Source organism: Brassica napus, chromosome A10 (genome assembly GCF_020379485.1).
Source record: "Brassica napus cultivar Da-Ae chromosome A10, Da-Ae, whole genome shotgun sequence".
In the NCBI taxonomy this organism is placed as follows: domain Eukaryota; kingdom Viridiplantae; phylum Streptophyta; class Magnoliopsida; order Brassicales; family Brassicaceae; genus Brassica; species Brassica napus.
Window position 1 is genome coordinate 5,002,443 of NC_063443.1, and position 16,934 is coordinate 5,019,376.

The 16,934-nt window shown below is 34.3% G+C and overlaps 2 protein-coding genes and 1 long non-coding RNA gene across 3 annotated transcripts; 2 read left to right on the top strand and 1 right to left on the bottom strand.

The window, feature by feature from the left end:
• The first annotated feature begins 5,720 nt into the window (after positions 1 to 5,720).
• Positions 5,721 to 6,368, top strand: LOC106412875. Its single transcript, XM_013853753.1, has one exon. It carries the CDS (start codon positions 5,721 to 5,723, stop codon positions 6,366 to 6,368), a length of 648 nt encoding a protein of 215 aa, XP_013709207.1.
• Positions 6,369 to 9,799: 3,431 nt separating this feature from the next.
• On the bottom strand, positions 9,800 to 12,312 carry LOC106414509. The gene is made up of 3 exons (XR_001282894.3): positions 10,595 to 12,312; positions 10,269 to 10,502; positions 9,800 to 10,068 (listed from the first exon to the last, which is right to left on the bottom strand). It is a non-coding gene; the product is annotated as an uncharacterized LOC106414509 (long non-coding RNA).
• A 1,558-nt stretch (positions 12,313 to 13,870) lies between these two features.
• LOC106415325 (photosystem II 22 kDa protein, chloroplastic-like) lies at positions 13,871 to 15,481 on the top strand. Its single transcript, XM_013855991.2, has 4 exons — positions 13,871 to 14,251; positions 14,343 to 14,456; positions 14,538 to 14,781; positions 15,111 to 15,481. The coding sequence occupies exons 1-4, from the start codon at positions 14,060 to 14,062 to the stop codon at positions 15,356 to 15,358; spliced, it is 798 nt and encodes a 265-aa protein (XP_013711445.2). The 5' UTR covers positions 13,871 to 14,059; the 3' UTR covers positions 15,359 to 15,481.
• Positions 15,482 to 16,934: the final 1,453 nt, after the last annotated feature.

The following is a 16,934-nucleotide window of genomic DNA, read 5'->3' on the forward strand; positions in this document are numbered from 1 at the left end:
ACTAACAGAAAATTTTCAAATATAAAAATGTACATTTAGAAAATTTGAATTGTTACAAAAAAAAACAAAAATTTGAATATAGTTCATTCTGGAAAATATTTCAATTTTTCTTTTAACATAGTAGCAAAGAAAAAACATAGAGTGTGAATCTATAAATTTACTTCAATGTGAACACAAAAAATAGATTTAAAATGAATAGATGTAAATCTTACATTTTCAGAAAGATGATATGAGAATTTTGGAAACGAATACTTGCAAAATAAGATAACATTATGAAAAATATAAGAAAAAGTTAAACTCATATTTGAGTAGACTTCTAATGAAGTCTGCTTAAAAGTGAAGTCTACTAATCTTAATTTTTAAGTAGACTTCCTTTGAAGTCTACTCTATGTAAAATTTTTTATATCTGGAAATATAGACATTAAAAACAAGAAAATAACTTTAAATCTAAAAACCTTTAGAAAATATAATTTATAAGAAAAAATAGTAACAAATTAAAGACATAGAGTTTATATATTGTTTATTTAAATATAAATACAAAAAACATACATTTAAAATCTATTGATGTGAGTCTTACATTTTTGGGAGGAGGAGATAAAAACCATGGAAGAAAATACATGCAAAATAAGATAAAAGTATTAAAATAAAATGTAAGACAAAAAATTTAAAGTTATATTTTTGCCTGCTTAAAATTTGGGGTTAACTTATAAGCAGACTTCATTATAAGTCTATTCTATCAAATAAATTTCAGATCTGAAAAAAATATATAATTTTAGAAATGTGAAAATAGTTTTAAATCTGAAAATTTTAAATAGAATTTATAAGATAAATTAGTAGCAAAGTAAATGCAAAGAGTTTGAATCTATAACTTTATTTGAATATAAACATAAAATACACATTTAAGATCTAAAATTTTAGTTTTTAGAGGGGAAGATGAAAACCATGAATGATAATACCTACGTAAACAAGATAATATCAGAAAAAAGGCATAAGAAAAAAAATTAAACAAAAGTTTTTCTTCACATTCAAAGAATTTAGAGATAAACGAAAGAGTTTTAGAGAGAAGGGAGAGAGAGTTATAGAAATTTGTGCATCCATTTTAGAGAGAGATTATGTAAGTTTCACTTATATAGGGAGAAAAAAATTAACTAGGTTAAAATTTACGACACTGTGAAATTTTTTTGAAGTCTACTAAAATTAAAATTATGGAGTAGACTTTATTGTAAGTGTACTTAGTAGACTTTTCTGGAAGTCTACTATGATAATTTTATTATTGTTGTTTATTCTTAATTGTTTAAAAAATTTTAATATATGATATTGCAGCTTTTAAATATTGGTTTGAAGATTATAATTTTAATTTATTCATACAAACACTAAAATTAAAAAAAAATTATTTTGATTTTTGTAATCTCATTTTTTTCCGGTTTGGTAGATTACAAATTAGTCAACTAGATTTTTTTATTCTTTATTGATTTTATAAAAACAAATTAAAAAAAAATTAAATGTTTCGTTCTTTATTCTTCTAATAATTTTAATATATGAATTCACATTAGGTTCAAAAAGTTTGGTTTATGTTCGATTAGGTTAAAATTAACTTGGTTAAATCTGGTTGGGTTAAACTGCTACTGGTGAGTAGACTTCTTTGTAAGTCTACAACGATTTTTCTTTTTTTCATTTTCCTTTATTGTCTAGTTTTAATATATGATTTACTAAATTTCTTTCTTTAAATTTTTAATAGTTGTAATATATGATTTCACATTTTTATTCATAACGAACTAAATTTAATTTTAAAATAATGATTTTCTTTTTTAAAAACCCCAGTTAAAGTATACTGAAAAGACATCTATACTGAAGTAGACTTTATTGTACGTCTGCTATACCCTAAACAACATATCTCAAAACCTAAATGTTTGCTTGATAATCAAAAAAGTTTCAATTAATGTATCAAGTATCAATATATACAAAATATAAACTACTCAACATTAATATGCAAATTTAAGTTAGTACAACAAAAAATCTCAATTCAAAATCTAAACCATAAACATTGTCTAACTCATGGTTAAAAAATCAGTATATATTCTTTTACTTTTTCCAATTATATAAGATTTATATAATTCATATTAATTTTTATATTGATGATTAATTTTATTTTTATGCATTTTTAAAAATTAAATTATTAGATCAAATTACGATGTAGACTACAAAATAAGTCTACGTAGAAGAATTCTTAGTTGGTCTACATATATGTAGATTTTTTCTATTTTATGTAGACTTTCGAAAGACAAAATCGTAAAATACATTTCTGATTTTTTGTTTGGTTATAAGGGTTAATAGTAATTTTACCACAATTTTAGGTTTTTTTGCAATTGATTGAATATGTGGTACACGTTTATATTTAAAATGAAAACATGAGTTGTTTTTGACAAATTATCCATAAATCAAATAGAGAGAAGGCAAATTTATGTGTAAAGTGTAAACTCTAAAGAAAAGAAAATGAAGGGTGTGAACAAAGAATTACATAAAGTTGAGGAAAATCTGTCAAAACTAAGAAAGAGGTATCCCCAACCCCCACCCCCATAGCATCAGCTAATGAGAACTCATGGCTTGGTTTAAGCTTTTTGTTTTGTTTTTAATTCTTTGCAACACTTGCACCAACGCCGAAGAGTCACTCGTGACTGATTTCTACTGGTGATTGAGAGAGGAAATAGAGAGAAGGGAATAGATTGATTTTAGGCCATCTGATCAGAAATAATCAAGGGCCAGGAATTGCAATCCAAGTATTGAAAAACTGACCAACGAGAAGAGAGAAGAAGAAAAACTAAAGATTGATTTATGTAAAGTACATATGTACATACTTTAAATTATATTTTGATTATATTATATTTTTACTAGATTTCGAAAATATTAGATTTAGATTTAAAGTCTATTGTTATGATATAATGTTTGGAGTATTGAATTCTGGGTTTAGAGTAAAATTCAATTTTTTTTAAAAGATTGTATTTGCTATGTTGAATATTTAGTGTTTAAGTTTTAAAATATAACATTTTATGTTTAAATTTATAATTTGGCGGTATATGGTTTATGCTTAGAGTTTAAAGTTTAAATTGTAGCATTATGATAAAAAGTTTGATATAGGTTTAGAGGTAAAGTTTGAAAAAATTAGTTTTTTTTTTCTAGTTAATGTTTAAGATTTAAAGTTAAAATAAGAAAAGATCTGAGTTTTAGGGTTGTGTAAGGAATTTAGGGTTAAGAAGCATGTTTAGTGTTTAGGGATTCAAATATCCACGAAATGGCATTAATTAAGTGCTATGAATAGAAACCAAAATCAGAAATTTATCTTTCATAGCAGTTTTGAAAACAATTTTAACATGTTTAGTGTTTAGGGATTTAAATAGCACGAAATAGCATTAATTAAGTACTATTAGTAGAAACCAAAATCAGAAATTTATATTTCATTGCAATTTTGAAAACAATGCTATCATATTATGCTATCAATACCCTATTTTGTACCGGGATTTCAATGAGTTTGTGGAAAGAGATGTTATACAAGAGGTTTGACTGGATAAATACGGCGGAGCGGCAAAAGAAAAAAGTGGTTACATGGTGGATCACTGTTTGGAAGGGTATCAGTGTTCAGAGGTGTGTCAGCATCTAGAGGTACGTCAGTGATGAGAAGCGTATCAACGTTCAGTGATGTGTCAGTGCTAATTAAGGGACGTGGCAGTGTGTTAGCGATGCTATCATCAGGACTTAGCCAGGAACTTGAGAATGTTAGGTTTTAGTGGATATGACGTGATTTTAGAGACATACCGGAGACCAAGCGCCATACACTTGAATTGTGTCAGGGCATGTGTTCAGATTCCTCGATAGGAGGGAAAAATAATCATTAGTGGAATAAAGATTAGGATATATATTTCTACTATCTAGATGTTGCAGTCAGAAGAGTCAAGTGGGAAAGAGAAACAATGCATACTTGGAAGTGGAAGCTTCGAGACTGGATACCATTCTCGTAGTAGCTGAGTACGTGGACGTATTCAAGCAAGTACAAGGACCCTCACAGAACTGAGATGGTGCATATGCCATAGAGTGGAACCTGTGACCACACCAAGTTAAGGAACCCTATCAAATTATCACCACATAGATTATTTAACTGAAGAAACAGTTAGAGAACTTGGTTGATAAAGACTCATCCGACCAAGTAGTACATCTTGGAGGAGCACATGTCATGTTGCAAATAAGACGTATATGAGTTTTTGACCTTGCATGGTTTAGGGAGGATTGAGTCGAGTGGTTAGAAAACTAGCAAAAAGCTTTAGGGTCCTCTGAGATAGTTCGAGCACTAGACTATCATCAAATTTCGATATCAAAGAGATATATTTGGAAGAAAATATCATGGACTTGTAATGACATTATTAGATTGTAAAAATGCCTCTTTAAATTGATTGATGCATAACATGCCTCTATGAAGTGGATGAATGATGGTTCTAAGATCACTGGGATAAGTGTGTGTTAAGGATCATTGAAGACGCATTAGTCTATTCCACAAGATGAGCATGGTGGGAACTTTGGTGTAGATTGAAGAGGTTATGTGAGGAGAATTTGCTCACTAAGTTAAGTAGGTGTAGTTTTGGCTAGTTCCTACAAGAATTATATGCAAGGACTTGTAAGTAAGGGTATGTGATAAGCTTACTAGTGCCATGGTGGAGTTTTGGTGGAGCAGTGGAGCTAACAGGAGGAAAATCGCATGGGTTTCTTGGTAAAGACTATGCAGAAGAAAAGATGAAGGCAGTCTGCGTTTCCATGATATCAGCAGTTTCAACCAATCCCTTCTAGCCAAACAGGCTTGGCGCATACTGCAGAACCCAAACTCTCTGGTCTCTCGGGTCCTAAAGAGCAAATATTGGAGGACATGATCGTTTATGGAGTGTGGACTTGGCTCAAGACCTTCTTACGCATGAAGAAGCATTATCCATGGAAGAGAGTTAATCACAAAAGGAATGGTCATGAAGCTTGGTGATGGAAAAGAAACAAAGGTTTGGACAGATAACTGGATCATTGATCCTCTACCTAGACCAGCGACGTACCTTCCAGATGCTGATGTTGATCTCACGTTATGTGTTGACGAGCTCCTATTTCCAAACACTGAGTTTTGGGATGTACAAAAGGTGAGAAGCCTCTTTGTAGAGGACGATGCGAACCTCATCCTCGCGGTGAAAATGATACAACATAATCAAGATCTATGGCGATGGGGATTTACAAAAGATGGAGTATACTCGACTCGAAGTGGGTATAGACTCCTAGAATCGTTAAGATGCTCTGAAGCTCCAATGTCTAACAAGCTTCCTCCTATTAAACGAAATCTCTTGAATAATATCTGGAAACTTCCCACGTCCCCTCAGATCATACACTTTATCTGGAGAACTCTGTCTGTAGCTGTAGCAGTATCGGACCAATTGAGATCACGAAGTATTCAAGTCGATCCTAAATGCAAGTTATGTGGAGATCATAGAGAAACAATATGCCACATGCTTTTCTCATGCCTGGTGGATCAGGGTGTCTGAGAGGCAAAGCTACCCCTTCCTTAGACAGGCTTATCCTCCAACTCGGTTTTCTTGAACCTCCACTACCTGGCTGCATGTCTCAGAAGGAAAGATTTCTCCTTGAACCTTAAACGGGGTTTCCCCTGGATTATATGGCACTTGTGGAAGGCTGGGAATAATATGGTGTTTGAAAGAACCAAGATAGCGCCATCAGATATTCTCAAGAAAGCAGAGGAAGACGCAGCCATATGGTTTGAAGTGAACTTTCCAACAGCTGAGTCTACTCCGACCATGAGGGTAAAAACTAGCACAGGTGCTCTTTGGATTTCACCTCCCACAGGTGTTCTCAAATGTAACATCGGGTCTTCGTGGGTCAATGGTAGAACAAATTGCGGACCTGCATGGAGATTACGTGATACGAAAGGAAAGGTCATTATGCATAGCAGACGATCTCACTCTTCAGTTCACGACCAAAAGGAAGCTGAACTTCTGGCAACTTTATGGGCAGTAGATTGTCTAAAGACTACACGCTTTGAGAAGATCATATTTGAATCCTCCTTTCGTCTAGCGCGGGAACAGCTTCAGTTTTACCGTAGTGTAGATGATAATCACCCCCACATTGCTCGGGACTTCATCACAAAGCTGCAACAGATGCAAGCATGGAGCCTAGACTATGTGGTACCATCAAGAAACGTTAGTGCTATGAAGATTGCAGAGAGCGTGACATCAAACCACAGATATCAGTCTTACATATCCGAGGATGGCCTGGCTTGGCTTCAACATCAACTGGAAATAGATGCACAAGGATCATCTGTCCCCTCTACCTAAGAAACACATATTCTGGTTTTCTTAACCGATGTGTTTCAAACCTCTACAAGCATCCTGGCTTGTATTTTTTTTGTCCCTTTTGGGTTATGTTCCTGTTATTTTCATCATTTTTCTTTTTGAGTTTGAGCGTTGCTGAAACTTCACAACTTTGATTGCCTATATGGCTTAATAAAATCCAATGTTAAAAAAAGTACGGCTAGACCTATGACTATAATGACATGAAGGGATGCAATGTGTGTATGGTCAAGAAAATGTGCTAAGAGAGCTCTGCAAGACTGAGAAAACATCTAACCCATGCACCAGTACTAGTGTTACCAAGGCCAGGTGTATCCTATATGGTCTACCCGGACGCTTTTGGGACGGGGCTAGGATGTGTGCTTATACAGAAGAGACAAATGCTTACTTATGCATCAAGGAAATTGAGGACACATGAGGTCAATTATCAAACACATGATGTTGCATTTAAGATTTGGAGGTCACATATATATTACGAGAAAGTGCAAATGTTCTCGGACAACAGAGGATTAAAGTATAACTTCACCCAATGGAGACCTGACTTTGAAGCAATGCAGATGGGTAAATGTTAGCGGACTACAATTAAAAATCTGTCTACCTCCCAGGAAAGGTAAACCAAGTTGCCGATGCCTTCAATAGACGTAACGACGACGTCTGAGAGACTAATAAGGTGATCAATGGTTGGAGGTCACTAATAGTGCTTACGGTTTGTGGTTTTCTAAGTATTGACATGATACTTACTACCAGAGGTTTGTATCAAGATTGCCACTAGAGCGACATGATTGATTGGAAAGGATGAGTTACACTTGTGTACCACATCCATTAGATAAGACAGCCATGGATGGGAAGCTTTGGAACAAGTAAACTGGTTCCACATGTCTATTCCCGATTAAAGTGAGTGTTCCAGACGATAAAGATATAAAGGATGAGATCTTGTAAAAAATTCATAAGCCACAATGTTCCATTTGATTTTGAACAGAAGAATTAAGTTGTAAAAAGACAATATTTTGGCAGATGAAATACATAAGCCAACAAGATATGTCAGATTTGATCCATTTTCCAAATCTGATCAACCAAATTCAGAGAAACACACATTTTGTATTCAATCCAAGAACAATAGATTTTTTTTTCTACCAGATTTTGATCGGATACACCCGTCAGTACAAGAAATTTGTGTTTTAATAGCACAGCATTATAGCGTTTTTTTTTTCTGATTGTGATATGGTTGACATACCTGTTTGTTTTAGATAGCGTTTGTATATTTTGAAATGCTACGATAGAGTGATATATTTGAAAACACTATGATATCATATGGTTTTATATGTCACACTTACGTTTAATAGCAAAACATAACTAAAAACGTTATCTTTGACTTTTTGAATCCCTAAACCCTAAATAAGTTTTAAACCCTAAATTCTAAATACAAACTTTAAACTCTAATATTTCAGCATGAAATCATAAAATTAACTTATATTCTTAGTTATAAACCCAAAAATTATTTTTTTTTCAAAAATTAATCTCAAAACATAAAAAATCAATACCCCAAAACCTTTACCCTCTAACTCTATACTCGTACCTTTTTTTATTCTAAATTCCAAACTCTTAATATAACTTTCAATTAATTAAAAAGAAATCTCAATACTAAAAAGATTATTCGAAAAGTTTAAACTAATCTCTGAAACTTAATATTTGTAATTTCTTAAATTATTTATCTCCATATAATATTAAAACTACAATAAAAATAACAATAACTAGTAATCCTCATTTTGCTTAAAAAAAACCATTTACGCTCTAGGACACATTTCATCTTCTTTATTACACTATAAGACACATTCTTCTACACACTTTCCATAACCACTCCCACTCATTCTTAACTTAATTAGTTATTTATTAGTTCAATCATAAAAGTCTATTTTCCTTACAAAACAGATAAGTGGTGGGTTTTCACTGCCACCATTGATCTGTCTCCAGTTCCAACGGTCAAGATCTATTTTCCCAGCTCTTGATTAGACTTATATCTACCAATATTCAAAGCCATTAGATTAACTGATGTGCTTTTACTATCTACGACCAAGATTATTTCCATTGTATTAAGCAAAATCATCATCTCCCTAGTTCTTGTTACCTTTTTTTTCTTTAGACTGCAGCTGCCAAATCTCAGAGGTGAAAACATGGCTTACTACACAGTTCGAATCCGCTGGCAAATAAGTCCCAAATTTCTACTACACTCATCGAAGCATCACTCATCTATACAACCTCAATACCGATTCTCAAACCAAGTCTCATGCTGCAACCATCGTCGCCAACGTCTTCCATCGAAAGGGTTAAGAATACCTTGCTCATAAATGGGATATGATTATTTGCTTCAAGGAGAATCTCCAATTAAAGCCTAACGGCTAAACTCATCAATGGGAGAAGATTATTTGTTTCTAAATAATATTTTCCTCTGTTTTGTCAGTCTAGACCATTGGAGGTCAGTTCTGATAGCCTAAGAAAGCTAAGAACCTTTGTATTTCTCATTCATCTTCCAACCATCAATCAAAAAGCTTATGTTTTCAATGTATTGTCTTTGAGAGTTTTGTTTTGCGAGTTAGAATAGTTTGTGGAATCAAGATTTAAATCTCAAAGTATCTAGAGTTATAAGTCTTGTGGATTCAAGCTTATATCAAATGTGGTTTCTTCAGCTCATGTTCTTGCAAATGTGATAAATTTACCGATCTGATGTACAATATATGTTTGTGAATCGTTGTACATAGAATCTTTGTATATATGGATATAGTAATTATTTTGTGTACACATATTCACCATTTGATCGTTTTACTTGTAAATGCATGTTATAAATTGGTGGGTGTCTAATTGAATATTACACCATAGTAAAGTGTACATGTCAATTTCGGTAAACAAGTGTACATATAAATATGTTCATTATTGAGCTGCTTGTAATACTTTTGAGATGCTATGCATTTCGAAATGATTTCTACATTTCAATTTTTTGATATTACTATTTTGGATAACAAGTGTATACATCAAATTGATTATGTACATATTTCTTAAACATATTTTTTTTTATTTGTTGGTTTTCCATCTGAACACCCCAGCCTTTGCGAAGAATGCTCTGTTTCAGTTTGCAAATATACTTTCATTCTACATCATTATGTTTTCCCCAATTTCACTTAATTTATTCATGGCCATTAACTTTGTAAATCTGTACACATGTACAGCCAGCAACTCACCAATAGTTTACATGCCTATGAATATGAAAAAAAACTATCACATTTTTGTTGCACACACTTTAATGCCATGAATCATGTGTTTGTCAATTTCACTTAATTTATTTCACCACACGTACACTCTATTATGTCATTTCTACTATTTACCTTTGTCCACTTGTACATTTTTTGTTTCTTGTACACATGTACAACCAGTTATTTTCTCATACTTTACGAACATATTTATGAGATTCAATTGTACATCTTTATATCCGCACACCCACTTAAAAAATTCACTTAGACCTTCAGTGCATAGTTAAACATCAAAAATAAATGTAACCTTAACATCTGTCTACATCGCATAGATATTAAAAATCTGTGTCCAGCCTTATTGACGATCAAAATTTCTCACTGTTAAATTTTTCCCAACCATCCTCCTTCTCCTCCCCACACTCCATCATAGGTTGCACAGTCAGCTGCAAATATAGAAACACGGCAAATCAAAGCAAAATCAATACACAGCTCTATTGCAAACTATACAAGCATAATATGCAAAGTAAACATGTACACATACGTTCATATAGTACACATGTACACATAAGTTCGTAGTGTACACATGTACATCACATGTAGCATGTACAACCTAAAACGTTCGTACATGTGTACAACTAGTTACCTGAATATCATACTCAGCCTCTAACACCTCCGCCTTCTTTGTTGCTGCCTCGTCCTCGATTACATACCATCTTTAACCTCTCTGCCTCTTCACTACCTTCAAGCACACCCCTCACCAGCAGAAGGTACTCCAACGATGAGTAGCAGTTAAGCCTCCTACTCGGAAACCAGACCGCCGCAAACAAACGGGTTGGTATCCTATCATTCACCTCTTCCTCAACCGTCGTCGCTACCTCTGTACCGTGACAAGAAACTCGTCAAATCCAAGAACAATCTTACATAGAAACCCTAAATTTGAGCCAATTGGAAAACCACAAATAAACTCACCTTTTGCTTTCTCCTTTCCTGAGCGCTTCTTCTTCGTCGTCATCGTCGATTACGCATGCATACATAGGCCGCCGTCGATTTTGATTTCGTCATTTGTCTTTTTTTTCTCCGTCATTCTCTCTCGCTGAAACTGTCACTTTTAATTTTTTACAGATAAAAAAAAAATTATTTGCCTTTTACGGGCTCAAGAAATAATTTATCAACTGGATTTAACATCCTATGGGGTCCACCAACTAATCGCTGCTTTATTCAAAATTCAAAATCTGTAACCAGCCTTTTCTCAACCTAACTAGCATTGAACATCGTTTTACTTAAATACCAATCCTTGTTTTGCTTTTCAGAGGATAATTTGGTCTTCAACCACATAAAAGTGTCTGTGTAGCACAATGTACTCTCCAGTGTAAATAAAAAACATAAAATGACCATTTGTGTTAACAACTCTTCCATAGTAATCCTCCTTCTATTTTTTCATTGGCTGAAACAAAAAGTGTGTGGATTACAAAGTGTAGACCATTGATTAAATTTATTCAATGGTTCAGATTCATTCATCTGTGTTTCTTCTTCTCTCTCGCCTCTTTTTTATACAATCAGACCACAATTCAGTATTCTTTTTAATTTCTTTTATTCTTTTTTAATTTCAGATCTGAAACAATTTTTTAATCTTTGTCTTCTTCACTACTATGACATCATCTCTCTATGCACATCTTTTTTCTTCTCTACAATCTCATCAAAGTCAATATGTGTGTCTTCCTCTCTCTCTCTCTCTCTCTCTCTCTCTCTCTCTCTTGTCTCTTTTGTTTCCATCTGCCGCCAACCTCTCATATTCTTCTCTATATCGCATCTCTTCTCCACCTCTGCTCAAGCTTGCCAACGTCTTCCCGTCACGGATCTCGACCTGTCGCGAGCTCTACATCTCTGCTGTCGCTATCTTCTGATATGTCTCCCTCAACGACAGAGGAGGAGCATCCCATCTACTCTATTATCTCTCTATCTTTTAGTTCTGTGGTGGCTAAGACTTAACCGTAACGCCTCCTCCTCTGTTCCGTGAAGAAGTGACGCCTCCCCCCTGCTTCGTGACAACTCTGCTCCTCTACTTTGTGACCGCTCTGCTACAAGTCTCTCTTCCTCTGTGTGCGGCCTCTCCTCCTCTCAAATACGCTTCCTCTGCTCCTCTCCTCAACAACTAGCCGGAGATGGGTCCTCCTCTGCGACAACCCTACATCACGTCCTCGCTGAAGACTGCTTTGCTTTCCGTCAAAAGTCCCATGGCGGCTCGTTGGAGAACAACCAAATTAGGTTTAGGTGTGAACTGTGGAATTTTTTTAGGTTTAGTTTTTTTTAATTTAGTTAATTTTGTAAAACGATTTTAATTTATAAACCAAATTCAGTTATTTTGTAAATGAAAATTAATAAATTATATTATTTAATTGTATTTTTCGAATTGTATTTTTGTTTTTTTATAATAATATAAATAATAACAAAAATTATATGCTATTAAAAAATATGTAATTGCAAACATACAAACGCTATTGTATATGATAATAAAATAGCAGTACAAAAACCGCTATCTAATGTGTCTTACCTACTAACACGGGCGATGATACATCACTTCATAAACCGCTATCGTATCGTTAGATAGAGTTTTTTGGCCGCTAACTAAAGCCATTTTTCTTGTAGTGAGTAATAAAAAAACGGCTTTACAATATGAAATTTTTGATAAAAATCAATGGTCAGCCAATAGATAAAATAAGCCATGTAAATAGTAGACAAATCAACACCAAAAAACTTTTAAGACAATCGCGTGTCAAGCCTTGAAAAATCTAACTACTGAGTATGAGATGGCTTAAATCCCTGTTCAAAAATGCGGCGCCTAAAACAGCTTACTCGCCGAAAAATCGTTCGTCGGCCCCCAACCGCCATGATTTGGTACCAATAGGACAAAAACTCAGCGATCTTTAAAAAAAACTCAAGATTTTGTTCATCTATTCTATTAAAATAGGAACATGACCTATTGATATAGGTGTGGTCCAACTATTTTAATACAATCATTAAAAAATTTTATTAATCCGTTAAGAGAAATATTATACAAAAAAACACAAATATGACTAAAACACAAATACAAAAATTAAATTGCTAAAAAAATGTAAAATAAAACCATACCCGCCCTTCTACTAAAATAGGAACATGACCTATTTATATAGGTGTGGTCCAACTATTTTAATATAATTATTAAAATATTTTATTAATCATTTAAGAGAAATATTATACAAAAACACAACTATGACTAAAAAACACAAATACAAAAAATAAATTTCACAAAAAAAGTAAAACAAAAATACACCCGCCCTTTTAAAGACATGTCAGAATCTTGTTTATACTTAAAACCAAAAGTTTTCTAGTGGCTTTATCAATTTTAGCTATAAATATAGTGGAAGAAAACAATGAAAAAAAGAAAAAAGAAAAAGAGAGGTGGCCACCATGTTAGGGTTTGGAACATACACACATGAGAAAGAAGATGATTACACAATGTTTGTTCTACCATAGATTGAAGAAGATGATTACACAATGTTTATTCTACCACTGATTAAATTTTTATGTTAAAAACAAATAAAAATATAATGTCTGGGCTTGAACTCAGGTTTATTATAAGTATATAAAGACAACTAACCACTTCTCTATCACCAACGTTACGTTTGCTTTTAAAATATTTAATATTTATCTAACAAAATAATATAAAGTCTTAAAACTAGGTTTCAATTAAACTCGTCTAATCCACGATTTTTTTGTTAGGTGCTAGGCTCGAGGTTACCGGACCCATAACGCTTTCGAACGTTGGCATAAACTCAAGAAAATGAGCTGAATTTTGTATATACAAAAGCCAAATCAATATTCTACTGGTTAAGGTTTAAAGGCTTCTACACCCAGGTCTGAGATTCGAATCCTAGACTATGCAATTTATTGCAGATTACAAGAAATCCAGGTTTCAAGTTCCGGAGAAAGCGGTTTATTAAACAATTATGCAAACTACAGAAAAAAAAACTTACAAGGGATCTTCAACATGGTGCAAGTAAATTTGGCCAGGCGTGGATCTTCATAGAACGGCTCAGGTGATGTAGTTAGACGTAGGTCTTCATAAGACAGGTAGTATTGTCGGTTGTCGAATCGTTTACGTAATCTTTCTAATATAATAATTGTAATATCATAATAAATTAGCGTTAAAAAATAAATAAATATCCTATAAAAAAGAAACAATTATTTGCGTTAAAAAAATAAATAATTATTTATTTTCTTCACAGAACATTATCTTCACAAAGACTAAAGAAATTGGGAGACGTGGATGGACTGTAAGCCCGTCAACAGATTTCCTTGATATCTCTTAATCTCTTTAGTTTCACACCACAACACTTCACTGATCCTTTCTCTCATCCTCAAACGCTGCAAGCAGCACACCACACAAAATACAAAATGGCTCAAACCATGCTGCTTACTTCGGGAGTTTCTGCGAACCAATTCTTAAGGAACAAGAACCCTCTCGCTCAGCCCAAAGTTCACCATTTCTTCCTCTCGGGAAACTCTCATGTTGTTCTACCATCTCGAAGACCATCATTAGTACCTCTTGCCATCTTCAAACCCAAAACCAAAGCTGCTCCCAAAAAGGTTTTCAGAGACCCTTTTTACTTGCAACACAAGAACCGCCTCTTGTGTCTAGATGGTTGGTTATGTTGAGATTTTTTTTTCAACATTTTAGGTTGAGAAGGTGAAGCCAAAGGTTGAAGACGGTATCTTCGGAACATCTGGTGGGATAGGTTTCACGAAGCAGAACGAGCTCTTTGTGGGTCGTGTTGCTATGATCGGTTTCGCTGTAAGTCCACTCTCTTTTTCTATGAGACGCACATACTGTCGTTACAAGAAGAAGCCTATGAATGTTGAGTTTTATGAATAGGCATCGTTGCTGGGTGAGGCGTTGACAGGGAAAGGTATATTAGCACAGTTGAATCTGGAGACAGGGATACCGATTTACGAAGCAGAGCCATTACTTCTCTTCTTCATATTGTTCACTCTGTTGGGTGCTATCGGAGCTCTTGGGGACAGAGGAAAATTCGTCGACGATCCTCCCACCGGACTTGAGAAAGCCGTCATTCCTCCCGGCAAAGGCGTCCGATCTGCCCTCGGTCTTAAAGAACAAGGTCTCTTTTCTCAAGATTCCCTTTCTCTGTTTGTTGCAAATGCCATTGGTCTGAACAACTAATGTGTCCAAATATAACTGTGGATGGGTCTATCTAGTAGTAGTAGAGACCCTTAGTGCTATGCCCAAAATTAGATTAGTCCTAAGTCTAATTTACCAAGGATAAACTAAAGCATTTAATATCCGTAATTGGTGTTTGAATCAGGGATAGTGTCTGAATTTACTTTTATGTTGATTTATCTAGACGACTATACCCTAAGATACACATATGATATTACTTAAGAGTTGTGAGGTCTAATCTGTAAATGTTTGTTGTTTAATTGTGTGAAGGTCCATTGTTTGGGTTCACGAAGGCAAACGAGTTGTTCGTAGGAAGATTGGCACAGTTGGGAATAGCATTTTCATTGATAGGAGAGATTATAACCGGGAAAGGAGCCTTGGCTCAACTCAACATTGAGACTGGTATTCCAATTCAAGATATTGAACCCCTCGTCCTCTTAAACGTTGCTTTCTTCTTCTTTGCTGCCATTAATCCTGGTAATGGAAAGTTCATTACTGATGATGGTGAAGAAAGCTAAACTCTTTATGTACTTAAAATTTGTGGTTTGTGAGCCCATCTTCATGTTGAGACAAAAGGACATGGACAGCTTAAACTGTTGTAATTCTTAAATCCTCTTGTTTTTACTTGAATTTTCAGATTATATATAGTTTCACAACCACCTAAGTGATTAGTGTTATTGCATCTCTCAACAGACATAAAGTCGTTATTTTGGCGGATAATAAATTAAATAAGTTAATACATGTGATGAGCTTATTTGATTACTAGTGGTTGGCCCACCCTATGGTATACTAAAAATTATTTTATTTGAAATTTTTTAAATTTTATGAAACATTATATAAACTATTCTAAATAAAAAGCAATATCATAAACTAACAAATAATAAACAGAGTTTTTGAGAACATATTGTTTTTTCAATAAACGTTTTTTGGTTTGAATTAAAAATAACATTAACATTCATCATTTTGTATACATAATACAAAAATAACAGAAGTGATTCAGAAAAATGTAATGGCATTTTCTTCTATTTTCTTTTACTTTGACTTAAATTCTTTAGAGGTATAGACAGAGACCCATTAGAGCTGGTTAGATATGCAGAAAGTGAATGCCAAGCCTGGTTTGATGCGAATGAAGTGCCACAACTAGTGATACAGGAAAGCAACACTGAGGAACCCCAAGTCTTAAGCTTGGGGAATATTTGCTTGCTAGATGGATCATGGACATCTACTGATCACTTCAGTGGATGTGGATGGGTGTGGATGGACAATGGGAGCAACATACAGCTTATGGGGACAAGAAATATCACTAGACGCGAATCAGCCCTGCATTCGGAACTTGAAGCACTGCGATGGGCAATGGAGAATATGCTCCAACACTCGACATGCCAGAGTTTTGGGACAGACTGCAAGGACCTGATCGCAATGTTAAAAGAACCTCATGCTTGGCCAAGCTTTGCGACGGAACTGGAGAGGATAGAGACGCTTCAAATATGCTTCCCGGAATTCAGCATCATTCATGTACCAAGAGCGCGCAATCAGACTTCAGACTTTTTAGCTAAAACTGTGAGATCCTTCCATAGGGAGTTACTATCACTTTTGAGTGATGTAAAAGATAATCTGAGTTTAGGTAAGAATAGAGAAGAGATTAGAGTAGATTTAAGAGATTAAGAGACTAATGGAGAATCATTGTGAAAAGTATAGAGAGATTGATTTGTTTAGAACTGTCTAACTTTCATTAATGAGATTAGGATACATTATATAGTGTGAGAGAGACTCTAGGGTTTCGACTACAAGCATGTAGAGTCAAAGGATAAGATAAGAATGCATTTGAACTATCCAATAGGAGTGACCGCGTGTGTGAGGCATCTTTGCTTTATGCCTTCTCCTTTCCAGCTAGAGACAGGCTGTCACACGCTCCTTCTTCCTTTGGTAACGGTCTGATCCTTCAGGTGAGTGATCAGTGCTTCTTCTTATCACGGTAAGTCACTCAAGTAACTCTTGACTTAACCGCAGCTGAGGTAAGTGTGTACGGCCAAGTAGTACGGCCTTGTACGGCCTTGCCTTGTACGGACACACCTTACCCAACCTTCTCCATTC

Coding starts and splice junctions, on each gene's coding strand:
- LOC106412875 (XM_013853753.1), top strand. CDS start 5,721: ATGGTGTTTGAAAGAACCAAGATAGCGCCATCAGATATTCTCAAGAAA.
- LOC106415325 (XM_013855991.2), top strand. CDS start 14,060: ATGGCTCAAACCATGCTGCTTACTTCGGGAGTTTCTGCGAACCAATTC. Junction 14,252..14,342: donor CCAAAGCTGCTCCCAAAAAG/GTTTTCAGAGAC, acceptor TCAACATTTTAG/GTTGAGAAGGTGAAGCCAAA. Junction 14,782..15,110: donor CCTCGGTCTTAAAGAACAAG/GTCTCTTTTCTC, acceptor AATTGTGTGAAG/GTCCATTGTTTGGGTTCACG.